We start from the raw sequence: 26116 nt of genomic DNA, 5'->3' as shown, positions 1-26116 counted from the left end.
CTCATAGGAGGGCTGTGGACAGTTCAGAAACCCATCCACCAGTGACATCATCGATGGGGAATCCAAGCTAATAGAAACTGCAGGCTTTCTAGTTCTGAAAAGTTGCAATGCGAAAATGGAAGCCATCGTTCTCACGGAAATAAAAATCTAAACATTTTTGTAAAAAAAACATTGTTTAAAAAGAATGCCTAACGATGATGTCACTGGTGGACGGGTTTCTGAACTGCCCACAGCCCTCCTATGAGACACAGACTGAGTAGAAAAAAATTGTGCCATTTTATCATGATTATTAGTGAGGACCTATTATATGAAGAAAGGTTGAAAAGTGGTGAAGTGGTCCTTTAACCGTTGAGCTTTTGGGCCTGTGGCTCCCCGAAAACACATACAAAACATACATTAACCACATAGACATAGCCTACATTTCAGCCATTTGAAAATAGCTGATCTACAAGCTCGCAATGTGACGCATTTGTGAGCTTGTAGATATGCTATTCTCAAAGGACTTTTATACATTCGAAAACAACTTGAAATGGGACATTCTGAATAATGAGTATACTTGCTACTTTAAGTAGCCTAGATGTTGATGCCATTGCTTTTGTAAATTGTACTGTCTTTTGTTTTACACTCAAATCAATGTTGAATTCCAGTCTTTTACTTTAAACAGAGTATTGATACTTTTACTTGAGTAAAAAAAAAAGTGAGTACTTTTTCCGCCACTGCAAGGCAAACATAACAACACACAAACAATCAAACATTCATTGGCCGCAAGCCCTGCTGTGTGAGTGAGTAAAACGAGCGACTCGAGCGCACCGCTGAGTGAGAACCGTGCTATTTCCGGACACCCGGAAGTAAGCAGAATTCCCAAAGAAAGATGGCGGAACAAGGTCCAATGGCCATAGCGATGCGGCTACGAAACCAGCTGCAGTCCGTCTACAAGCTGGACCCGCTGAGGAACGAGGTGGGTGCCGATCCCCCCGGGTCGTTTTTTTTTTACCTTGTAGGACCGGTCGGGGGATGTCGATGTGACGCCGCGGAGGTCGTTAAAAAAAAAAGCCAAAAGAAGCGAACGAACGGCACATGGTGCGTTGCGTTCGTTGTGGATGTGAAGGAAGGCAGCGCGGAGCTCTCCTCTCAGCGGAGCCACTTCTCTCTCTCTCTCCGAGTCAGAAGAGTGAGAGAGACTGTTTCAGAGAGAAAATGTGTGTTTGAGACCGACTTTAAGACTGTGTGAGAGTGAGTGAGCTCTCAGCTCAAGAGCAGTGCTGTGCAAAGTGAACTGTACTGTGCATCATTCATGATGAAGAACGCGGGCAGTAGTTGTTGTTACACCCGCCGTGTTGTTGTTTTTCCTCCTCCTCAAGACTGTCTTGTTTCCAGCCATCATTCATTCATAATAACCGCCGGTGGCGGCACAGACTGTTATAATGCTGTGTGCTGCTGGCTATTATACTCCCCCCCCCCATATAAGTAACACTACACGGTACACGGACGACGAAAAACCATCATAAAATAACCATGGCTGAAACCAAACGAGCTTAGAGAACTTGTACTGTAGTGGAAAAACCAACGCCAAGCGTTCAGCACGCCACGCGTCCTCCTTCGAACTGAGGCACTGTTTGTTTCTCACGAGGACGTGTTGTATCTGCTGTGTGTGTTGTTAAACTGTTTATCATGGTGGTGCGCAATACGAGCGTTTCACTCAGTTTAAAATTAATGTCGACACACATTTCAGTCCTCTTTTCAGCGCAGAAGAGCGAACACTCCGGGGTGTTTTTGTCCCGCCCCCGAGTGTTATTACCGTATGTCACCTCTCTTCTCTACAGCTCCATTCCTCCTCCATTCACTATCGTTTAATGGCTCGAAAACGCAGACCACTTTTTTCCAGCAACACATTCATCATTGAGAGAGAGAGCAAAAGGAGTGGGGTGGGTGGTGAATCACTTACTTTACTCGCTGTGCATTTGGTTGCGATGTGTGGGTTTAAAGCTGGCGTGTTTACGACGTATAGTTACTTTCGAGACATGTTTTAGTACTAGTTTTTCCTTGTCAAACATTTGCCACTCATGCCAGCTGTGCTCTTAGCAAGTGGCAACCTGTCGTCTCCTCTGCTGACAGTTGTCTGTCAATCAGAGTGGGCGGGGTCTAGTTGTCAACTCCAGTCCACACACCTGGAGAACTTGCAAAGGATAACGCACGTCGCGCACACAAAGTCCTGGGGACTTGTTTCCATTGTGGTCCTATGTATATTCAATTCACTAAATAAAATTACACCAAAATACAATATCAACAAATGTAAAACATGTCTGCTTATTATTATAAGTGCTTGTTTTTCTCATGTCACTTGCAAATATTGGTAGTTTTGGAGCTTTTTTCTAGAGTCTAGTTGCCTATTTGGGCATGCTTCCCAATGTTGTTGTAAGCCAGTGGTTCTTAAACATTTTCATGTTTAGGACCTCCACATTAATGTATAGGTTAGGACAGGACAAAAACGTGTGTGTGTGTGAGTGTGTGAGTGAGTGTTAAATTAATTGGCTTAGCCTAAATAAAAACACAACTCTTCTGAGGCTGTATTTTATGACATAGATGCTATTATAAACGCATGTCTATTGCAACAGATGTGTGTGAGAGACGAAATAAAAGAGCAAGAGACTGCAACTATGATGAAGTGAGTTTAGGACAACAACTGAGCGGATTATACAACTTTAGAATGCTCTTATTTGGAGAAACAGCCTTATTTATGTTGCTTGAAGGAAAATGCTTAATTGCTGGAGCTTCTGTGACCATGGTCTGTTACAGACTATATAGTAAAGGTATGAAATGTTATGACAACAGCTCAGAATAACGGTACAATAGTTGCTGACATGGTTGTGTAGGCCTGTGATTGACATGGTTGTGTAGGCCTGTGATTCTGCAACGTTGGCATGGTATAAAAAAAAAAAGCACACATGGAGGCTTTGTTTGTTTGGGTCTGTGTTGTTAACCCAATAAGACCTGAGGCGGTGAGGCCAATTCTACAAATGCCTTCTAAAAACCTATGTTGCTAATTGCTATATCAGTGGTTCTCAAACCTTAACCCATTTAGACCTGAGATCAGATTCTAAAAATGTCTTCTAAATCCTGACAGTTTTCTTGAAGAACCCATGTTTCTATGTCAGTGGTGCGCAAACCTTATATGTCGAGGACCCACAACATTTTATGTAGTTTGCTGCCGACCCCCATCTCAAAAGATTTTGTTCCAGGCATGGACCCCTACAAGCATAGGTTTGAATTAAAAATGTTTGCTTTAAAAACTATTCAAATATTTTCACAATTTTTCAAAACATTTAAAAAATAGCAGATCTATAGTGTGTATTTCTACTGTACGTCATCAAATGTTCAGATCATGAATTGAATATGAAGAACCCCAATGGAAATAAACAAGCCAGTGTGCATTCTTGGGTTATAAATCCTCTTAGCAGACCTTTTATTGAACTGTACTTTCCTCCTGTGCGTTTTTTAGTATTCAATCAATCAAACGGTAAAAGCCAACAAAAGTGTGTTTGTGTTTTGCAGGAGGAGGTGAAGTTAAAAATCAAGGACCTGAATGAGCACATTGTCTGCTACCTGTGTGCTGGCTACTTCATAGACGCAACAACCATTACAGAATGCTTGCACACATGTGAGTAACAAGAAGGGCCTTCGTGCTGCATTATATTCTCACTGACTATTCTTTGGTTTTGTCAGTCAAGGCTGTTCTGTATGCACTATGCAGTTGACAAACAAGCACAACAAAACAACAATGGTGGGAAAACAAGTACTCACATGTCTTACTTTTACATAATTGTGTCAATACTGAAATGTAGAAATAATATTTCTATAATAGTTACAAGTAAAAGTCTGGAATTGAAAATGTACTTGAGCAAAAGTACAAAAGTATTGGTATAAAAATGTACTTAAAAGTGCCAAAAGTAGAAGGTACTCTAGAATATCCCATTTCACAAGTTTTCAAATGTAGACCTAGAGTAAAAGTACAATATTTGCCTTTGAGATGTAGTGGAGTGGAAGTAAAGTACAGAAAATCGGAAATACTGCACTAAAGTAAAAAATACCTCAATTAGGCCCTCGCTAAACCCCACCCCAAAAGCAATAGAGGGTATGCACGTGACATCATCATCATCAAACCAGGAAGTTATGCAGGAACGCTTACTGAGTGGCAAAAAACTACTTTCTGGCCTTGACAGCCCATACATCCACACAGAAAAGTCATATCTGATTGCATTAAACAACATTAAACAATGTTAAACTCACTTTGCCTGTTGCTTTGCCACTCTATTTGCCACTCGATGTGCCATTCACTTTAAGCATGCGCATACTCTCTATTGTCCAATGCCAATCCAAATAGTCTAGCAACCATTGCTAAGGATGGCAAGCTTTCTATGGCTGTCAGTGTTGAACACATACACAGCTTAACGTCGGGAAACTTACACGACTGAGCTGCGATGATTGTGATGGCAGTAATACTGCCACTGTATTCTTACCGTGCATTGTATGAAAACCTGTGTCGGACGGTCGTAAGTTCATTGAGTTGGATACTGTTTCTCCCTCTAATATTTCTAAGTCAGTCAATAATAATAATAATAATAATATTGTCATGCACATTTGTCCAGTGCATAGCCTACTGCAGGCGTATATCTATTCTACGTCCGAGCATAGACATGGTAACGCCCCGCCTGCCTCTGATTGGCCTACCGACCCTTCTAGCCCGTCTAGCCCCCATGGTCTCACCAGACTGACCTCCGATGCGCGAGGTTACTCCGTGGTGGGAAATAATACGTAGTAAGTACAAGAGAATGGCAGCATTATTGGCAGGCGTGACAGTAACTTGTAACTTTAATTTTTGTAGAAGAGGCAAACTAATAACTAAACTAAACTTGTGCCGTTTGCTTTGATTGAATGTACTATGGTTGGATTTGGCTGCGTTCTAAATTAAAGTGTTGGTGTTAAACTAAATACTATTATACTAAAAAAAGATAAAGATCAGGTGAAAAGAGAGTCACGTTATTACAAGAACTTTTTACACTACAATAATGTTTCAAGTTTACACATGTATACAAATAAACAGGCCAACGGCATAAACAATATAAGTTACTGTCGCGCGTGCCAAGCTGTCATTCTCTTATATTATATATCGCACTTGTATTATTTATTTCCCACCACGGAGTAACCTCGCGGCAGACTATCCAGCATGTATCTTCCACCTCGGAGGAAACTCTGGTGCGGCCGGCAGTGTCGGTAGGCCAATCAGAGGCAGGCGGGGCGTAGAATAGATATACGCCTACTGCAGGCCTGGTTGACTAAATTCAGAAGTCATTTTGAAGATCTTGCTACTGAAATCAGGAACGTGCAGAGAGTGTTGTAGCAGATCTACAAGCTCACAATGCGTTGCGCTGCGACGCGTTGAGAGCTTGTAGATCAGCTATTTTCGGGGAATACGACATGGATTTCTAAACATTTGTTCATCGCAAAATACTGTGTTCAAGTTCAGGAGACTTCGGAAAAAAAGCAATTCTCCTGAATGGTGCTTCCGGCATGGCATGGAAAGGATTTGCATTTCTTTCACCATGTAGTAAATGCTGCATTTGTGGTCTGGAAAGGGCAGTTGTTTTACAGACGGGTAAAAGGGCAGGGGCTGAAGCCCCCTTTGATGTCTATGTGTGCACGTCCCTGACTGAAATGATTGATTTATATGGAGTAATCCAGTCAACATCCTTCTCAATGGGTGAGAAGGAAAGCTTGCCATCGCTCCTCTCTTACCGTTGCTAACGTGCCTATTGGACAAGGACGGGTTAGGGAGGGACTTAGCGAAGGGCTAATTGTAATTGTACTTAGTTACACCACTGCAAAACAACATTCTGGTGATAATCTATTGTTTTTCATTTTACATCTGGGCCTTTGGTTGATCTGAATACTGTAAGACTTTTTTTCTCTCTGCTTCTCTCATAGTTTGCAAAAGCTGTATTGTAAAATACCTGCAAACAAGCAAGTATTGTCCAATGTGTAACATCAAGATCCACGAAACGCAGCCTTTACTCAATCTGAAATTGGATCGAGTGATGCAAGACATCGTCTACAAACTGGTGCCTGGATTACAAGAAAGTAAGTCATGTCATGCCATTTTATTTTTCTTTATCTAACCCATTCAGGCCTGACGTCGAAATTTAAAAAAAAAAGATTTGAGGCACATTTTAACGATGTTTCAAAAATAGCAGATCTACAAGTTCATAGCGCGCCACTCGGTGGCGCGCTATGAGCTTGTAGATCTGCTATTTTTCAATAGCTAAATTATAACAATGTTTAAAACACAAACGGGTTCCCGCCCCAAAATGGGTTAATGGTTAATGTGGTTAAACACTAACGTGACATGGATGCGTTCCAGGTCTCAATGGATTAACCTTTATTTAACCAGTAAAACACATTGAGACTGCGTCTCTTTTACATTATTATTAGTAATAGGATCCTGGACATGGTTCGAATAACCAAAACAAATAACATCGTCTTTGACTTCATTACCCACAAGTCTCTGCAAGCATGTCCGGCAAGGACAGGCTGCTATGATTGGCCAGTTTTCGCTTTGACTGGCAGTTCTGCCTTGGTGCATTCATTGGCAAATGCCAGGATGAAACTCAATGTCTCCCCATACATACGAATAAAGTCAAGCTTGATGATAATAGTAATCGGTGTCAATATTTAACAATATGGTGATGGTTTTAGTTGACTCAAACATCAATTAATTGACAGGATACGACGAGATGATTCCTGCGGTTGGCTTCTATGTAACGTTGATAATTGATGGCCAATAATGTTTTATATTATCTGATTTCTATCTGTTGAATAGGTGAAGATAAAAGAATAAAAGAATTCTATCAGTCCAGAGGGCTGGAGCGAGTCATCCAACCCACTGGGGATGGTAAGTTTCACTACTTCACAAAAGATCTTTTTTTAGATGTGAGTGAGACCCCATGAGCAATGAGGACATTCCTGCAATGTAGTTGGAGTGTACTATACCAGGGGTTCTCAACGTTTTTGGCCGGGGACCCCCGAAAATGCTTTGGCAACGTCTCGGGACCCCCGCCCCGCCCCCTCCCGACCCCCAATATAAATTGACTGCTACAATAACCTTAAACCATTTTGGGCGGGAACCCCTTTTGGTGTTTTAAGCATTGTTATAATTTAGCTATTTAAAAATAGCAGATCTACAAGCTCATAGCGCGCCACCGAGTGGCGCGCTACGAGCTTGTAGGTCTGCTATTTTTTTTATTTTTTTTGGAAAATAATTTGGGGACCCCCTAAAATAATTTGGTGACCCCCCGAGGGGTCGCGACCCACGGGTTGAGAACCCCTGTACTATACAGTGGTTCCCAAACGTTTTCGTGTCAAGGACCCCCAAATCAACATTTATTAGGCCACGGACCCCCCATTTGAAAACATATGCCAGTGACCCCGATAAGGGAAATATTTTACGGCTCTAGCAGTGATCCCGAAACATTAATTTCAAGGACACCCCCCCCCCCCCCCCCCAGTTCCACACGCATTATGCCCCGGATCCCCGATGTAACGGAATTTCTATCTCTGGTACCCCAATTTATATTGTAAAACCAATGTTAATTTAACTCTGAGAGTGTACAAATACACATTTGTACACTCTGAGTTATAGACCCATAAGGGTCCATTTGGTTACAAATAATCATTTAGCTGGGTCCCCCCTGGAACTCCCTCAAGTACCCCTGGGGGACCCCGGACCCCACTTTGGGAACCACTGCAATACATCACTGTTTTCCCAACAGTGGGTCACAGACACATTTTTATGGTCACGAGTAAATGTCAAAACATAAAAAATAATCTTAAAAAATGCAATATCTTTCACGGGAAAAAAAATACCGTTAAGGTAATGGTTTTTAAAAAGAATTTCATGAATAAATAATTACAATATCAAAGAAATTCTATAAGAACTGTTTAAGAAGCAGTGAAACTAGCCGATCTACAAGCTCACAACGTGGCACGAGCTTGTACATCTGCTATTTCCATTAGTTTGGGTCCCGGGCAAACATGTAGCCTAATCTCTCGACCTGAAAGGTTTGGGAACCACTGCTATACGTCAACCTGTCAGGATCAATGTTTCCAGCATCCACATGTTGAATTAGTTACTAATAAGATGTCTATTTAAATCCCATTCAAGTCAATGGCATGACATCATGTACTTGATAGTGGGTGCAGCAGATCAACTCATCAAAGGCAACGCTCACTTCACTGTTTTTTTTTTGTGTCCGTTTTTCTTGCCTAATCAGGGGTGATGTGCTGAATTTGGGCTTGCACTTTGAAATTGTCTTCCTTTATATTTGTTTTTATGTCATTTTCCTAGATGCCATGCCAGATGCCACAGGTTTACCATACACTAGCTTTGACCATTCAAAAGCCCACTTCTACAGATACGATGAGCAGGTGTCACTTTGTCTGGAAAGACAAAGGTAAGCTTTGATCTTCTCAGGAAGTATTTTACACAAACACACACACACACACACACACACACACACACACACACACACACACACACACACACACACACACAGAGCCACATGGACCCTAGCGTCCCTATTCTGGCCATATCATAATTCCGGAATATTCTGTGAAAATATCTGATCTGATAGCTTGGCAGACAACAAAGTATACACAGGGTTCGAGTGGTTAAAGTATTGTGTTATTGAAGTGGATATTTATAGAAATAAATTAACAAACGGAAGAAAATGGAATACCGTAATTATTAAAAAAAAACACTAGTCCTCACCGGTTTGAATATATGAACACCAAATTATGCACAGGGATGGGCACACAATTAATGTGGTTGCACACTGGCCGCGTTTTTCGGAAAACCGATGGAGAAACGCAGCTAAAAATCCGAATTTGCATCCGATTCACGCCCGGTGTGTGGACCTTTAATGTTGTTATTAGGCAGGTGGGCCGTCGGACTCGGAGGTGTCTTTCTCTCTCACAGGCAAGCACACACACACACACACGCACACACACCCGTGTCCTGCCCAAACACTAATATACATACTTTCTTTTTGTGTAGTTCGTCACATTCTGGAAAAGACAAGACAAAGCTCACTCTTCAGGTAAGGCTATACAACTTGATGGATTTAGTTGTAATACTGTATATTCTGTAATGAAAGCCACATTTCAAAATCGCTGCACAAACATGCAATCATATTCCAGAACAAGTTGTGGACTGTGTCAGAGCAACTGGGCTCACACAGGGTTGTGTTGGCAACTTGGCAAGTAATAGTTTGCTCAGACATTAACCCGTTAAAACCAGGAAAGCATCTGTCATTTTAGATTTTTGCTATATGTCGTCTCCATTGGGTGGAAATCTCACAGGTGTATGCATACTAGGCTCATCTTATGTAACTTAGATAGCATTTTCTGTAAACATAGCACTCTATAGTGTATACGCATATCGTTTAATTATATAGATATTCCACTGTTAGGTTCTTAGCTTACGTATGATTCATGATGACTATTTTGATGTATTTAATGTATTGCCATGTTTTTTTGTTCTTGCTTACTGTAAATCGCTCTGGATTAAGAGCATCTGCTAAATGCCTAAATTGTAATGTCCAAAACGGACTTTTCAGGATTCCAATTCGAAACCATCAAAAGTAGCAGATCTACAAGCTGGAAACGCGTCGCAAAGATCTGCTACGCAAAGATCGCAAAGATCCAGCTTGTAGATCTGCTACTTTTGATGGTGCCTTTGTGTGACGCTGTAGTATGATGAAGTAGGCCAGGTAAGAGCGTCAATTTATGAAAAAACAACAAAAGTTAAAATGTTTTTGTAAACATTTACAGATTACAAACTAAGCGGTTTGTCAGTCATGTACCATTTAGATTCAGTCCAGCCCTAGTTCAGGGTCGTTGGGACGCTCAGTGTGTGCAAGTCTTGTGCTTTCGTTAGTCTTTCCTTGGCCATTTATTTGTAGAGCACACAATACAGCATGTTGCTTTTACCTCCACAGTAGACTTGGATTATATATATATATATATATATATATATCACACACACACACACCCACAAAAACTAGTTAACGATAGCCGCGGTTGTAACCCACAATGTCAAAAAAGAAGCGTTACGTTCCTATGCTTACACACTGAGTCTCTGCCATGGTGAATTAATAACACCCTCTCATTAATTTTAACCCGTTCAGGACAGGAACCCCTTTTGGTGTTTTAAGCATTATGTTATACTTTAGCTATTGAAAAATAGCAGATCTACAAGCTCATAGCGTGGCACCGAGCGCTGCGCTACAAGCTTGCTATTTTTGAAAAATCTTGAAAATGTGGCGCAAATGTTTGAATATATATATATATATATATATATATATATATATATATATATATATATATTCTTTCAGAGCGAACGCTTTTAAAGGTTTTTTTTTTTGTGGCTTTCACCTTTATTTTTTATGGAGGGACAGACAGTAGGCTGACAGGAAATGGGGAGAGAGATGGGGGGGGGGTGACATGCAGTAAAGGCCGTCGGGATCGGGAGTCGAACCCACGGCACACTGCCAGACTGGATTACCAGCCAAGGTGCCTGGACCGCTGAGCCACGGCCCAGGCCAGAGCGAACGTTTTTAACTCTAATCTTTGCTTCTGAGGGGTTCCTGGAACAACATATTTTCAGATGCTTACTTGCTTGGGGAAATGTTCATACTCTGCTGTAATGACCTATCTCAACCAGCAGAGGTCACTCTTCTGCTGTATTTGTCAAGAGAGGCCATGGTGTTTGTGCACATTGTGACAGATTTATTTTTTTATATGAATGAAGTTAACTTTAATTAAAGAACGCGGAGACCTTGCTTTTGTTTGTTTGCTTTTAAAACAGGGCTATTAACTTACACATTTGTGTCAATCCTTCACACATTCCTAGAGAAGCCATACATAACCTTGTATATCAGGTCTTTAAACCCCCAGATATGACTTAAGCCAAGGCCTTTTGACCACAGCAAAACATGTATTTATAGCTACATTCGTGGGGCGAGGAGGTGTCTTGTTGATGAAGTCTGGTCAAATAAATATCACATATTTTGAATTGCATGGGTGTGAGCACAGCCTCTGGTTATCTTGCATATTGATATTGCGTGATAAGCAGATGCATGTGTGTGTGTGTGTGTGTCTGGAACCACATGTACCCCTTTCGTCTTTGGTCTCCCACTCATAACAAAATAGCACGTGGTGGAGGACTGCTTTTTCATCAAAACAATTGAAGATGTACAAGCTTTGATTAGCCCTGTTTTAACCCATTTAGACCTGGGAACGATTCTACAAATGTCTTCTAAATCCTGACAGTTTTCTGAAAAACCCATGTTTCTATGTCAGTCAACATTTTCATGTCAAGGACCCCCAAGATTATATGTAATTGACCGCCGACCCCCATCTGAAATCTGTTGCGGATGCCCCTAGAAGCAAAGATTTGAGTTTAAAACGTTGACTCTGAAAGAATATATATTCAAAAATGTGCGCCACATTTTCACGATTTTTCAAAAATAGCAGACCTACAAGTTCGTAGCGCGACACTCGGTGCCGCGCTATGAGCTTGTAGATCTGCTATTTTTCAATAGCTAAAGCATAACATAATGCTTAAAACACCAACAGGGGTTCCCGCACAAAATGGTTTAATGGATTAAATCTATTTTATATCTACAGTATAAATGCACCACGTCTTGTATGTCTGTCTGTGTACGTCTGTAACGTAACTCGAGAACCGTATGACGGTCACTCCCCCAGCTATTAAAAAATATATATTTGACCAAGCCTGGAAAGTGGAAACGACATCATTTCAGCAATATTTGCAAAGATACAAATATCATCGGCAAGTGAAGGACACAAGCCGACATTCAGAACATTGATCATTTGAGTATGTTCGTTTGGTTTTTTTTACCTCTCTGCAGCAGAAGTTTGTTCGCTGTTCTGTCCGCGCTGAGGTGAGGCACCTGAGGAAAGTCCTGTGTCATCGACTAAACGTGGAGAAGCACCAGGTCGGTTTCATGTGCAAGGTGCAAAATGTTTTGCTATGCTAGTGTGTGGAGACTATATATAGCCAACGTGCGTGTGTCGGCCATGTTTCAACATTACAGATCTGCTACTTTGGTTAATTTTGGGTGACTAGTATGATCAACTTTGGGCATTAATTTACGAAAAACACACTTATATAGCAACAACTGAAATGAGACGGAGGTGTTCCCAGCTTGAAAGGTAGAACAAACGTATGCTGTAGGTGTAACGCAGGGGTACCCAAAAGGTAGATCGTGATCTACCAGTAGATCACAAAGGCTGTGCAGGTTAGATCACGTGACATGCCCCTAAAGAATATTTAATTTAAATATATAAAAAACTATTTTTGGCATCTGCCACTTGAATTAAAGGTGACTTGTTGCTGTGCACAAACATCGGTAGCATTATGAAATACAAAAAAAAACTCTACCTATTCCATTTCTCCCCATCTATTTCCCATTCCATGTGCATTTGTCTTATATGTAATGTCAGCACCACTATTCTAAAGCCTACATATTTAAACTATGTTCAGCAATGGTGGGTAGATCTTGTTGAGCTGGTCATTTTGAAAGTAGCTCTCAAGTCCAAAGAAAAAGTGTGGCCACCCCTGGTGTAACGGGTCTGAATGGGTTAAGCTCCATTGTTTCTTTGGTGTATGTTTCTCTGGTGTATGCCTGCTGCCTGTCTGTGTTAAAGGAGCATTCAGTGATTTGGGTGAATTGGAAAACCCCCCGGTCCGCCACCAAGATGTGCACATGCACGCACTACAGTGGGGGGGGGGGACACGACAGGCCAACAGCGCACACACCAAGGCCCGCCCCCGCTCGATCATGATTGGTGGAAGGCCCCTCTCTATCCTGTTTGGATGAAGGCTGGGCCACCTAGCCAAAAACGAAGGTTTTTTTTTTACCCCCAGGGCTTAATTGGGGACAGGGAGGAACTCCTTATATGGTCAACACACTCTATAGTAGGGAGGATTATCACAACAAAACAAAAAAAGTAGTGATATTTGAATTAAGTGAAATCACTGAATATACCTTTAACCAAACTCCAAGACGGCCTCTTGTAAAAACCAATATGGTAAGAACTAATTTTCAGCCTGATTGTTTGGCAGAATGTCTCTCTATGTCGTGGGTTGTTGGAGCACATGACCAACACTGTCTGGGTTGAGCCTACTTTTTACTCTGTGTTGCTCACCGAAAATAACGGACTTTTGGTGCGAGTATAAATTAGGCTTTAGGGTTTTTGATTCCCTTTGTAGCTCAGTGGTTCACTGACAGGTTTTTGGACGGTGTAGCCACCTGGGGCTTAATGTGTATGCCACACGATGAATAGTAGTGCACTCTAGAGGTATCCACCGTACACAATGTTATATTAACCCATTTAGGGTTAGCAGATCTACAAGCTCATAGCACGGCACCGAGCTATGAGCTTGTAGATCTGCTATTTCTTTGAAAAAATCGTGAAAATGTGGTGCAAATCTTTGAATATATATTCTTTCAGAGCCAACGTTTTTAACTCAAATCTTTGCTTCTGGGGGGGTCCCTGGAACAACATCTTCAGATGAGGATCCGCAGCCAATTACATATATTTTTCGGGATCCTTGACATGAAAATGTTGGAGAACCACTGACATAGAAACATAGGGTTTTCAAAAAACTGTCAGGATTTAGAAGACATTTGTAGACTCGTCCTCATGTCTAAATGGGTTAAGATCTAAGGCCGATTCTACAAATGCTTTCTAAACCAGTAAGTTTTCTCAAACTTTGTCGCGCCAAGAAGAAGTAGGTAGGTCGGGAGTGGCTTTGTGTCGGTATCGGCCGATAACGCCGGAGTCTGTCCCTGTAACGATGCACTACTAGACCCCCGGGAGATGGATTGCCGCAACCAAGCCATGCTAGTTGTTGCTGTTGTAACACTTGAATTTCCCCTCAGGGATTAATAAAGTATCTATCTATCTAGTACTCGCGCTGAGTTGCCGATGCCTGGGCTCAAACCCATGAACTTCTGGTCCAAAGACGAGAGCTCTACCGACTGAGCTATACCGAGGACGCCCAAAATCATTATGTATTTGGCCACGAACACCCCGTCTGGAAAGGTTTTGTGCCAGGGATCCACAGAAGAAATCAAAATTTCCCCCCAACATTTGTGCTTCATAATTCATATGCTATTTTTGAGAACCACTTTTCTAAATCCTAAGAGGTTTCTGAAAATCATATGTTGCCAAAAACAATATCTAAAATGACACTTTCCCGGGTTTTAATTCTGTTAACGGGTTAATCATAATGCTTGGGTTCCGCATGCTTTATTGGTAACAAATCGAGCGATAATGGAACGCTTCTCTGAGAGAAACCCTGCTCCTGTCTGTAAACATGTAAACACAGTACAAGCAGAAATTGTATGTTCTACTGTCGTGACTGTTCAGTTGCAGGGAAGCTTTAATATTCTTCACCCTATGAAATTGTTTTCATCTTCACATTAAAATGTTTTTTTTATTTTTATTGAACGCTTCTTTGGTACTACGTGAAAAATATTTTCAATATTTGATACCAAATTCAAAGGTCTGTGCGTCGTTCACTGCCGATTGATTGATGTGATAAATGTTTCCGCGATTGCCAACAGGCTACAGTAGAAGAAAACTAAATAAAAACTAAATGGCGGATTAAAACTAAGAATGAATATCTTGACAATTCCGTCAACAAATAGTCTAAAATGTTAGGGAGGGACCAGATCCAGTAGAACTAAAGGACAAGTCCATGTTATGTTTGGTTGCGATCAGGTGGCTTCAAAATAGCATATCCACAAGCGTAAAATCATGCCATAACGACGCCATCAAGGCCCGCCAAAACTACATTTTAGTAGCCTACTAAATCAACTGTAGATTTTTTTTTTTGGTCTAAAACTTAGACCAAAGCTAAAACATTTCAGATGACTTAAAACTAAATGGAATTTTATTCAAAAGACGTGACTAAATCAAAATGTGCTGTCATAATTAACACTGCATGAGACAGAGCGGTAGCTGTGGTGTTGTCCCTTCAGGTTGCCTATATGCGTTTTCATCTGCCCATGTGGTCGGTCTCTCTCTCTCTCTCTCTCTCTCTCTCTCTCTCTCTCTCTCTCTCTCTCTGCAGGTCCAGATGTTCTTCAATAACGAGTCCCTCCCCGATCACATGACCATGAAGCGGCTGTGGCTTTCTCACTGGTTTGGCAAGGTACTCTACGACACACACAGCCACTCTCAACTGGCGCCAGCGAATTTCATACATTCCTTTACACTTGAACGCCCCCCCCTCCTCCTTTCTTCTTTCCCTTTGTCTATGGTGCTTTCTTTTTGTACTGCCGTGCCGTTAGGAAAATCTTTTTCGTTTTTTTTTAATGTTGGAAGTGTTAAGGGGGAAAAGAAATCTCCACAGTGGCTCTAAGCTCACTATGACCCGAGGCCGATTCTTACAAATGTCTTCTGAAAAGATTTATGTTGTCTGTAGTGCTCAAACTTTTTCATGTCATCATGTATTTGGCTGCTGAGTGCTGACCCCCATGTCAAAATATTATGTTCCTGTGACCCAGAAGCAAAGATTGGACTTAAAACATGTTTGCTTTAAAATATATATTTATATATATATTTTTCTTTTCTTTTTTTTCCCCCAAAAGATTTTCACAAATGTTAACGCTTTTTCAAAAATGGCAGATCTTACGAGCTTGTATATCTGCTATTTTTGCATTGCCAAAGTATAAAATAATGCTTTTCAGCTCAAATCTAAAATGACAGATGCTTTCCCGGTCTTAATGGGTTAAAGGCAGATCCATTGTTCTCGGATGTTGTTCTCACAAGTTATTTGAAGATCAGAGCATCCGCTATGGCTATGTGACAGAAATGTAGACACTAAATGGGATTTTAGAACTTAATTCTTACCCAATATAACATGTATGCATAGCATCATTAGAAGATGCTGTATATTAATTATTCCACTGAAGACCATCATTGACATGCAAGGCAATTTAGTAATACAGTAATCAAAGCTAAACGTATTAAAATGGCCAGTATAGTTGTCTTTGCTCAAACATTGAGTTGTGTTATTCCTCTCTCCATGCAGGCTCAGCCTTTGGTCCTTCACTATACCATCAAGGACAAGAGGAGCAGATAGGACACGGCCTCAGTTGGCTGGCAGCTGTTGTACATATTTTGTATAATATACATTCTATTTTAATAAGTGTTTTGTGTACATATACTTATTTTCCTTGTTTTTTTTTGTATTTTTTGAGAATAAATTTGATTGGCAAAAATGAACGGTGCAATGTGGTTTGTTCAACGACATACATAAAGATAGATTCAGCAACAAAAGAAATTATGAGTAGGTTCGGTTGAAGAATGAATATAAAGCAAATTTGAGGAAAATTAAATGAAAGATGACAAATAATTGTGCACATTATCCCGTTGATTTGAATGAGCAATTAACGGCACCACACCATGAAAGAAAGTAGTGTTAAGTAATTTAAATAAGACAACCTTGCTTATGCTCAGCACGTCTGTCAAACAAGGACTTGTGATTACAAATTCACACCACGAACATGAAACGAGCCAAATTAGTATTAAATATTGCATTCATCCACACACCGTAAAGCAGTTTTATCACGACTGCATGTTTGCTGCGGAATCCATTTAATGGAAGTTTTCAATTAAAGTTTACAAGTACTTGGCTTGGTGGTGCGCGCTGCTAATTAGTGTGCTGAGCAAGCAGGCGCAGACCTAGTTCTGACAGCATGTGGGTTCAAGTTTGGCTCTTGACCTGTCAACATTGCAACCTCTCTTTCCTGACGGTATACTACTACCTCTGTTCAGTCAACCTGCAATGCTGTCAAATGATTTGTTTTCATAAGAATAAAACATTTAGGAGCCGCTTCCAGGGGTACACGTATATCATTTTGTGTTGATGTTACAGTCGAAGACTTGATGGATATCCAGATAACTCGACTAAGACACATGCTTAAGGTGTGCCAATAACTTAAGTTCATGAATGTCTAAAGCAAAAAAGGACTTTAGTGTTTTGAAACAAAGGGCAAACATGACAAACCCAACAATGTCTTGCACTGAAATAATGCTATGAAGTTTAATTTTATATATATTTTCCTGATTGTTTTTTTTTTTAACTGTCAAAAGAATACGGTTTATTTCTCAAATTGATCTTTATCGTTGGTTATAGCTACGATCTACACAGACTTTTAACAATGTCAAGTCTAATGTGTTGCCTAACTTTTATATGTGTAATCCTGATGAATAATTTAAAATAAACTAGATTCTATACTAATATTTTATAGGCTCACTAAAACAGGTTCCAAATGGATAAGGTTGACTTTTTGACAATGGAGACAATTTAGCAGTTCAGTAGGCGAAAACAGGCCTTAATATTTTAAATGTCACAGATGTGGTAATAGTATTTTAAAGTCCTGTCACTGACTTCCTACTGTTGGTGAATTCAATTTGTGAAACCAGCTATTGCCTAAATAATGTTTAAGTGTCTCCAGTTCAAATGCATTTAGTGTCTCTCTGGTTCAAATCCATTCTTTGTTAAAAGAAAGTACATCATCCAGTTCTGGCTCTATTGTGTGTCTTAGTTAAAATAAACAAGTAAGTCTGTGTCATTGGCATAATATCAAGCAAGACACCTACCCAACCCTTGTCCATACAAAGTCAAATTCAACGCGTTTCATGGGTTTCATATGCAATTAGTGTAAATATTTACCCAAAATGGTTTTCTATATCAGTGGTTCTCAAACGTTTTCATGTTAAGTACCCCCGAAATGATATAATGTTTATACGATTTTTTTAAATAAAGCAGATCTACAACCTCATATTGCGGTACGAAGTGACACACTATGAGCTTGTATATATGCTTTTTTTTTTAATGGCCAACAAATGTGCTATACTGTAGCCTATATACAGGTATATATAGCACAAGTTTTTAATTAACAAAGAGGATGTTATCGTGTATCAGCACTAGGTGGCAGTCTGCGCTTTTCATACATGCCATTGATGCTGTTGGAAGTAAATAAAATCTATATATACTGTCCAAAATTCAAACAAATTCAAGTAAACTGACAACTGCCAATATCTGAAAATAAATAAACGACAAATAATGGCATGTTATATTCTCATACACAAACGTGTGTTTCTCTGTTTTAGAATTGTATGGCCTCATAAAGGAAATTATGAATTCACAAAAAGAGAGAGAAAATAAAATAAAGGAAAGCACATACCCCCTAATATTTTTCTTTCAAATGTTTCTGTGACCTTGGGGAATGTATACCCCAAGGGACCTTTTGTTGTTGTTGTTGAAAGGTATAGTATATAAATAGCATTTTATGAAGAATCCTGAGTTAGAATTGATTTACAATATACAGGTCTTATCTTCAGGCTGATGCAAAGCTTTTTAAATAGGCTACTACTAAAAATATATAGGGTTCCTGTTTGGCCATATTTTAAATAAATAAAATAAGCCTATAATTAAAATAATATATACAAATAAAACCCCTGTACACTTCCATTATGGGTGTGTAGCCTCTGTTGCCCCCTTTATAAAACATGAGTGTTGAATGTGTCCCTTCAGGGCACATTTGTGCGTTTAAATTAAAAAGAAAAATCATATCAAATCTATCAATTATAACAAAAATAATCCCCTTAAGGTTTGACCTGTGTAGGCTAAAACTAAATGTTGTGTGCTGGGCCTCTCGGGCAGATCATTTTGATTGGCCCTATAGCCTCTGTTGACCTATATATATATATATATATATATATATAAATTTCCCATGCAGGATTCTGCTGCTCAGGACCAAAAATGTGTCCACCCAGGGACGTGCACACATAGACATCAAAGGGGGCTCGAGCCCCGTCGTTTACACAACTGCCCTCTCCAGACCACATTACTGAAGGTGAAAGAAATGCAAATGCCACTCCTTTCCATGCCATGCCGGAAGGCAGCATTCAGGAGAAAGTCTCCTGAACTTGAACACGGTATTTCACGTTGAACTCATTTGTTTAGAAATCCATGTCGTACGCCCCGAAAATAGCAGATCTACAACGCTCACAACGCGTCGCGCTGCGACGCGTTGTGAGCGTTGTAGATCTGCTATTTTCGCTATTTTTGTCCAAAAGGGCCCTCTTAGGGGATTTCAGCCCCTGCCCCTCTAACACTTTCTGCACGTCCCTGTACCAGGCAACTAACATACAGGGGAAAAGGCCCAGGTGAGATTTCCATAAATATGCCACTGGTGTGTGTGTGTGTGTGTGTGTGTGTGTGTGTGTGTGTGTGTGTGTGTGTGTGTGTGTGTGTGTGTGTGTGTGTGTGTGTGTGTGTGTGTGTGTGTGTGTATCTGTACAGTGGTGTCTGTTTTTCTTATAGGGAACTGAACTTGTGTAAGTTTGCAAGAGAATTATATTAGTCGACCCATTTCTTGGGAGATTATGATAATGATTTGAATTAACTGCAAAGGATGAAGATTATATAGTTTTCCCCTCCGCAAGCAAAAATTATAAGAAGTTAGATTGACCTGATAAAACAGTTTAGCATTTGCTTTTAGATGTGTATATGATATTGATGGCTATTGCCAATAAAATCGTGTAAAATAATAATAGCAATAATAATAATAATCAACTAAATATTAACAGATTTTTTTTTATTTCTTTTTTTTGCTTTATAATTAAGTTCAGTTGCTGGAGAGAGAAAAACGCATGTGTACCCCATACCATGTGCTATGTTTAGATCTAGGGGATCTTCATGCTGTGCATTTTATGCCTCAGGCCTGAAATGCATTAAGGGCTATACTATACAGTCAAAAGACCATCAATTATCTACTCAGACGTGTAATAGCCCAATTTGTGTTTATTTAATATTGTATCATGGGCATATCACATCGTTTCCAGTTCAATCACTATCAGGTTGTATTTATTAAACCTATGCTGATATTAGTTTGTTTTGGCGTTTATTTGTATTTATTTTTCTCAATGTTTTTATATGCAATGACCTTATCTACAATTGACATGGGATTAGAAGTGTTAAGGACCCATCCTGGTGTGATTTTGCCTCTAAAGGCAAGCAATGTCATCCTTCTTTGCCCCCCCCCCCCCCCCACACACCATAAAAGCTTCCCTACTTGACTTTTCAACCTCCGGGATTCCGAGTGACTGCATCAATTGTACTCCGTCTTCCACGCATTGTCCCAAAAGTAAAGGAGCCTTCTTGATCCCGTGCGTTACAACTGTTGTTGCAAAATGGTTGGAGAGATATTCACAGCAGACAGACGGCCGTGCGGAGGGTATAACAAGAAAGGGGGGAGAGAGAGAGAGAGAGGGGAAAACCCACTCCCACTTCCACTGCCTCCCTATTGAGGCCTTATTCATTAGGACCCTCGCGCTTAACCATTTGCTATTCATGGGGGAGAGTGTTTTTAGGAGTGGCAGATGCCGTACCATTATTGCTCACGGCTCAGTGAAAACTGTTTATGTGCGGGCCGGCGAAAGGGAAGGCGGGTTAACCTAATCAATCACGTCGACTAGTTTGTGCTAAAAGACAATTCCCGTATAAGAAAACCATATGGCGTTGGGGCGGGAGCCACCTTTTCTTAACACGGCACCCATCAGGCAGACCCCCATGCCCTTCTTGTGACAACTATGCATTCAAAGCGGGGAGAAAATAATGAAAAAAATAAATAAAAGCTGTTCGTCTGCTGTTGCTAATTGAGCTCAATAAGGCACTCGAGAGGACTGAAAGGCTGTGTGTGTCATTCTTCAAGAGTTTCGATTTTGTTTTTAGTTCTGTTTCCCCCCCCCCCCCCCTATACTCTCGCACGTATAAATATTTCCAGATAATCCAGAAATGCTAGCTTTGTCGCAATGTTATCCACCTAAATAACAATGACACCGAATTGTCCCGAAAACAAATATATGTTGAAATATCATATACCCTTTATTTACACATAGATGCTGATTAAATAGAATGTTACAATAAAATTATCGCATATGATGTTTAATTTATATACACATAATAATAAACCCAGAGATCGAGATTGTGAGTGAGTGAGTGAGTGAGTGTGTGTGTGTGTGTGTGTGTGTGTGTGTGTGTGTGTGTGTGTGTGTGTGTGTGTGTGTGTGTGTGTGTGTGTGTGTGTGTGTGTGTGCGCGTGTGTGTGTGTAAGGTGGTGAACTGGTGATGTGTCGTTTGCAGTTGGATAATAATTGTAATGCTTCCTATAGCATGACTAATAAGCCCGCATGTCCGCAAAAACACTTTCGTTTTTTTTTTTAAACAAATCAATTTACATTTAAGAACACGGGAGGAAATAAACTTTTTCATCCCAGTTTTAAAGTCATTTCGACTTTTTTTCTTCTTCTTTTTTTGCAGTTAATGTTACAAGGGCTATAGGCATGAAATAAACCACAGGGGAGATATTTAATTTAAATATTATTTGGTAGATCCAAATCCTTGAACAGGAGGTGTATAGGAATATGGATAGATCAATGGCTTATAACAAAAATAATAATTGCACAACTTTCCCCCTCTATAAACTAACATGAAAATACATAATTGCAGTCTTTCCTGTATAGCATAACAGGTCAGTCTCTCACGCGGGGAAAAACAAAGATGTATATTCCTCAAATAAGTCGGTGAAATTTAAAACAAGACATCTGGGGAGGCTTCTACATCAGTCCGATTAATAAATTAAAATGAAGAGGAGAAGAAGAAATAAAACGAGGAAAAAAATCCTTATAGACGTTTCTCCTTTTTGTCAATATCCGTGCAAAAGTATTTTTATGGGGGGGGGGGGGGGGAGACAAAAAAATCCCCCCCCCCCCTCCTCTTATTTATTATTTTTAAAATTCGAGCCTATAATAGGCCAATAGATAGAATAGTCAATCGTCCACCTCGATTTCCTCGTCCTCTTCTGAGAACTCGTCCGTGGTTTGGTCCCTGGACGAGGAAGGGGACTGCGGGAAGGCCCGGTGGTGGTGCTGTCCCCCCCGTCCCCCGTGCACGGAGGACGGGGAGATGCTCGGCGATATCGCCCCGGAGCTCCCTCCCTGCGGATCGTCAATGTCGTCCTCCTCGTCCATGCTGACGAGCTTCTCCAGGGTCTGCGGGGGTATCTTCTTGAGCGACTCCACGTCCGCCTTCATCTCCTCCAGGTCCCGCTTGAGCTTGGCCCTGCGGTTCTGGAACCAGGTGATGACCTGCGCGTTGGTGAGCCCCAGCTGCTGGGCGATCTGGTCCCGGTCGGCCGGGGACAGGTACTTCTGGTACAAAAAGCGCTTCTCCAGTTCGTATATTTGGTGGTTCGTGAACGCCGTCCGCGACTTTCGCCTCTTCTTGGAGGTCTGCCGCTGTCCGAAGGCGTTGACGTGTTCTCGACCTTTTGGGAGAGCGAAAAGAAAAACATTGCCAGGGGTTATTTCTCTCTCTAACAACAACAATACAAAACGGAGGGCACCGGTTCGCATGCAAAGGAGCAGTCCTGTTATAAGCTGTTCCGTCACCGTGCCAGTCTGTCTGCCCACTTTAGAGCATGCCTGGGCCTTGCTAGCTGATCAGCTTTTGTTTTTCTTTCTTTCCCCAAATGCCATTTTGTGATATTCGGGCCGTTTATACAATAACGACTATATATACACTAAAGTGAAATTATAGGCCACGATGTCATGCGTTATATAACCTAAATATATTTCTACAGAGGTCACTTTAGACACTTAACCAAGTCAAAACAAATCAAGCTCATAGTTGCTCCCGCAGCTTGTTAGCATGTAGGCTGTGATTTTTACCACCTTGCCATCTGACTTATAATCTCTGTCATGAAACAAAACAATGCGTTGACAAGACAAACCACTATATATTATATGCGTGCATGTCATTAATAAATACACACCGAACTCTTTACCTTCCGCCGCCTGAATAACGCTGACTTCCAGCCCTTTGAACGTTTTGCTGGCTAGTTCCTCCAGCGCGCACAGCGGAGACGAGGGGCTCGTGATGCCGTTCCGCGCCGCGTTGGAGCCCGTCACTTTCTCGTGGTGCAGGACCCTCGATGGCGGGCAGACGCCGGTACTCGCCGCGCAGGAGGACGACTTCTTAACGGACGGCTTGTTGAGGATATCCTCGATGCTGAACGGCGTCAGGGGCTTGTTGGAGTTGGCCGGCGGCGGCAGCTGGTCCAGGGAGGGACCCCCCCGTCTCCTGTCCTCGCTGCTGGACTGCTGCTGCTGTTGCTGCAACACAGAGCCTGCCTTCATGTCTCTACTGGAGGTCATCGCCACGCCAGTCCCAAAGAACAAACTGCCCGCGTCCCAAAACCAAAAAGTTGGGTTATTTCATTCAAATGGCCGTGTTGTGGACCGGTCCCCCACCCGCGCCGCGCGTGTGCTTCCTTCCTTCGATAACGCGAAGTTTAGTTTTACCACCAGCCTTTTTTTTAAAAGCCGAACTCTTGCAACTTTTAGCTCGCCTGTGAGCTTTCCTCCACAATAATAACCATGCTTCGGGCGTAGCCACAAGGCAGGCAAAGCAAGGCAAAAAACGCCGAACTGTATTCCCCCCTGTCAGAGCGCGTCGGTTCCTCTGCGAAGTTCCATGTATAACGATCTTTAGGAAGTCTTAACACAGCAGCGCGACTGCATGGGGGGAGAATCCCTGCAAGGAGAAAGCTGTCTCGATAGAACAAGGAGAAGAAAAGCGGCCCGCTAACGAGTTATTGTTGATTGGGCGAAGTTCAATTAGAGAAACACTACACTACTTGCTGACCCGCTTTCTGCGTCTTAAAGGGCCAGGCCATAAGAATTAATTGGACGCCGAAATAGGAGGAGTCTCTCTGTCTCTCTCTCTCTCTCTCTCTCTCTCTCTCTCTCTCTCTCTCTCTCTCTCTCTCTCTCTCTCTCTCTCTCTCTCTCTCTCTCTCTCTCTCTCTCTCTCGCACCCCCCCAGTCTGTCTGTCTGTTGCTGTTGGAGCAGAGCGACTGAGATCACTTCAGAATGTTTATGCATGTTCCCCCTCGCATGCCGTTTTCCCCGTGTATTATATTCTATAGAAAAACGGAGAATTGATTCCACTATAACAATACCCCAGAGCCATCTCTACAGTCTACAATAGGCTACAGTAAAAAAAAAAAAAAAAGAAAAAAAAAAGATTGGAATAGCACCAAGCCAGTGCGAGCCGTGATGTTAATTTGGTCATTTCGTGCGTAATTACGCACAATGCGTCACGCGTAATCTCGCGCATTAAGCATTGTGCATAGGCATTTGCCATAAAAAAGAAAATAGCCATATTAACTTACTGTGCCATTTGAAAGAATTCACATCTATATAACACAGCAGTGACCAATTTAACTCCAACTATTAGGCTACTAAACACATGGCTATAAAAATCATGATTATTATTTTTTATCTTATTCTAACAAGAGATTATAATAACCTGCCATTATTTGAAAAAAGAAGAAAAGAAAGAGGCTGATAAAAGATGGCACAACAGTTGTTTCAACGGTAGAGCAATAAACAAAGGCAAAAGTATAAACGTCCTTTTGATGTATAATTTCATTAATCCCGTATTTGCTGCATGACATTCTTTTAACGCATGAAAGCGTCATGGCATGCACGGTCAAACATTACCTGGTTTCCAACCAGATTAGCCTGGTTGCTGGTTATATATTGGAGTTAAAACATGCGTGAATGTAATCCAATGCTATATATCCATGCCCTGAGACATGCCTGGTGATAGAGAGGTGACGCCGCGGTGTGGTGCACAATCTAACGGGCTTCGTCGCAGGTATCTGACGGGGACAAGATATATTCGTCACCGTGGCAGTTTCACCTCATTATGATATGCGGTGTTGTGATCGAGAGTATAATAATAAGCTCTATCGGTGCAGAATGAGTCATTTTTAGAGAGGGAGAAAAGCGGAGGACAAAATGAACCTGACGCCGATGATGAAAGGAAGCAGGTATGTTTCCATTCAGAGAGACTTTAACAAAGAGAGGCTGGTCCACAATATTAAGCATTTTTCCCCTCGTTAAATTTACGCCAATCGGTATGTATTTGCACCATGCGTTTCATATTCGTTTCACTACATTTCGTTATATGTAGGCTATGTGTAGTCTTAACGAAAAAGTCTACCATTTGCTTTTAATAAAAATAAAATAAAAAAGTAATATAGGCCTACATTTATGGGGGAAATATTTCAGCAATGTCTATAAAGGCTTACATCCGTCAAACCTGTCTGAAAGAAATGACAAGGTCAGCATATATATATATATATATATATATATATATATATATATATATATATATATATATATATATATATATATATATATATATATATATATATATTTATTTATTTATTTTTTCAATAATGTAAGATTGTCCGTGTTTTAACGGACATTACATTACAGATGTAATAACATTTATAAGGCGATGTTTAAAAGCCTGCAACTATAAACTTAAAATAAAAATAAAAACGAGTGATATACATTTTTTATTATTATTTTAAAGGATAATATATGCCTATTATTATAATATCTATATATATATATTAGGCTATTCTTTCTGAGCCATTTGGACAAAATGGACCATGCAGCTCAGAAACAGTGTTGCTGCTCGTGCCAAACAGGGCCATATGGTGACATTCGTTGGGGGACAGCACGGGGCGAACTGGCACCAACACTTATAAAACAGCACGACATTCTATTAGCCACCTCGGAGGTCCGCCCGGCGAGGCGAGGCGACTTTGAATAGAAATATATATATATATATTTTCCCATAACGAGCTGTAATTTATGAGAATATTATAGCCTACACCGCGGGACCTCGTATCATAAAGTATAAAGGGGTCGTTAAAAATAAAAGGTTTGTTCAAAATGTCCTCAGTATAGTATAGGATACCGGTAGCTAAACTTATATAGAATATTTTATATTTTACGGAACACATATGATGATTCATGATTTAATGTCGCGGCGGGCTTCAGTGAGTTTCAAGGAAGGCTTAATTAAATGATATA

General features: G+C 40.8%; 2 protein-coding genes and 1 long non-coding RNA gene across 4 annotated transcripts in view; 1 reads left to right on the top strand and 2 right to left on the bottom strand.

Moving 5' to 3' along the window:
- The window catches only part of LOC306928805, a 40092-nt gene extending 37951 nt beyond the window's left edge, over positions 1-2141 (bottom strand). Inside the window, exon 1 of the long non-coding RNA XR_013790726.1 lies at positions 1946-2141. This is a non-coding gene — a long non-coding RNA (uncharacterized lncRNA). The remainder of the gene's footprint in view (positions 1-1945) is intronic.
- pcgf1 (polycomb group ring finger 1) lies at positions 777-16374 on the top strand. 2 transcript variants are annotated; one of them, XM_079509048.1, is made up of 9 exons: positions 777-958; positions 3553-3658; positions 5983-6135; positions 6875-6946; positions 8399-8504; positions 9107-9149; positions 11985-12089; positions 15218-15298; positions 16181-16374. In XM_079509048.1, the coding sequence occupies exons 1-9, from the start codon at positions 872-874 to the stop codon at positions 16229-16231; spliced, it is 804 nt and encodes a 267-aa protein (XP_079365174.1). In that variant the 5' UTR covers positions 777-871; the 3' UTR covers positions 16232-16374. The 2 variants fall into 2 exon arrangements, with proteins under 2 accessions (XP_079365174.1, XP_079365175.1); XM_079509049.1 differs by having other exon boundaries at positions 781-958; positions 11985-12071.
- A 5611-nt stretch (positions 16375-21985) lies between these two features.
- On the bottom strand, positions 21986-23741 carry lbx2 (ladybird homeobox 2). The gene is made up of 2 exons (XM_079503614.1): positions 23007-23741; positions 21986-22487 (listed from the first exon to the last, which is right to left on the bottom strand). Exons 1-2 carry the CDS (start codon positions 23374-23376, stop codon positions 21991-21993), a joined length of 867 nt encoding a protein of 288 aa, XP_079359740.1. The 5' UTR covers positions 23377-23741; the 3' UTR covers positions 21986-21990.
- Between the last annotated feature and the right edge of the window lie 2375 nt (positions 23742-26116).

This window comes from Electrona antarctica (assembly GCF_951216825.1).
Source record: "Electrona antarctica genome assembly, chromosome: 1".
NCBI classification, from domain to species: Eukaryota; Metazoa; Chordata; class Actinopteri; order Myctophiformes; family Myctophidae; genus Electrona; species Electrona antarctica.
Note: the sequence above shows the minus strand (reverse complement) of the source record. Positions and strands in the feature narration are given on the sequence as shown.

Excerpts from the sequence above, each read along its gene's own strand:
- pcgf1 (XM_079509048.1), top strand. The coding sequence starts at position 872 with ATGGCGGAACAAGGTCCAATGGCCATAGCGATGCGGCTACGAAACCAG. Across the intron at positions 6,136-6,874 it reads GGTGCCTGGATTACAAGAAA|GTGAAGATAAAAGAATAAAA; the intron begins GTAAGTCATGTC and ends TCTGTTGAATAG. Across the intron at positions 12,090-15,217 it reads AGGTCGGTTTCATGTGCAAG|GTCCAGATGTTCTTCAATAA; the intron begins GTGCAAAATGTT and ends CTCTCTCTGCAG.
- lbx2 (XM_079503614.1), bottom strand. The coding sequence starts at position 23,376 with ATGACCTCCAGTAGAGACATGAAGGCAGGCTCTGTGTTGCAGCAACAG. Across the intron at positions 22,488-23,006 it reads CGTTATTCAGGCGGCGGAAG|GTCGAGAACACGTCAACGCC; the intron begins GTAAAGAGTTCG and ends CTCTCCCAAAAG.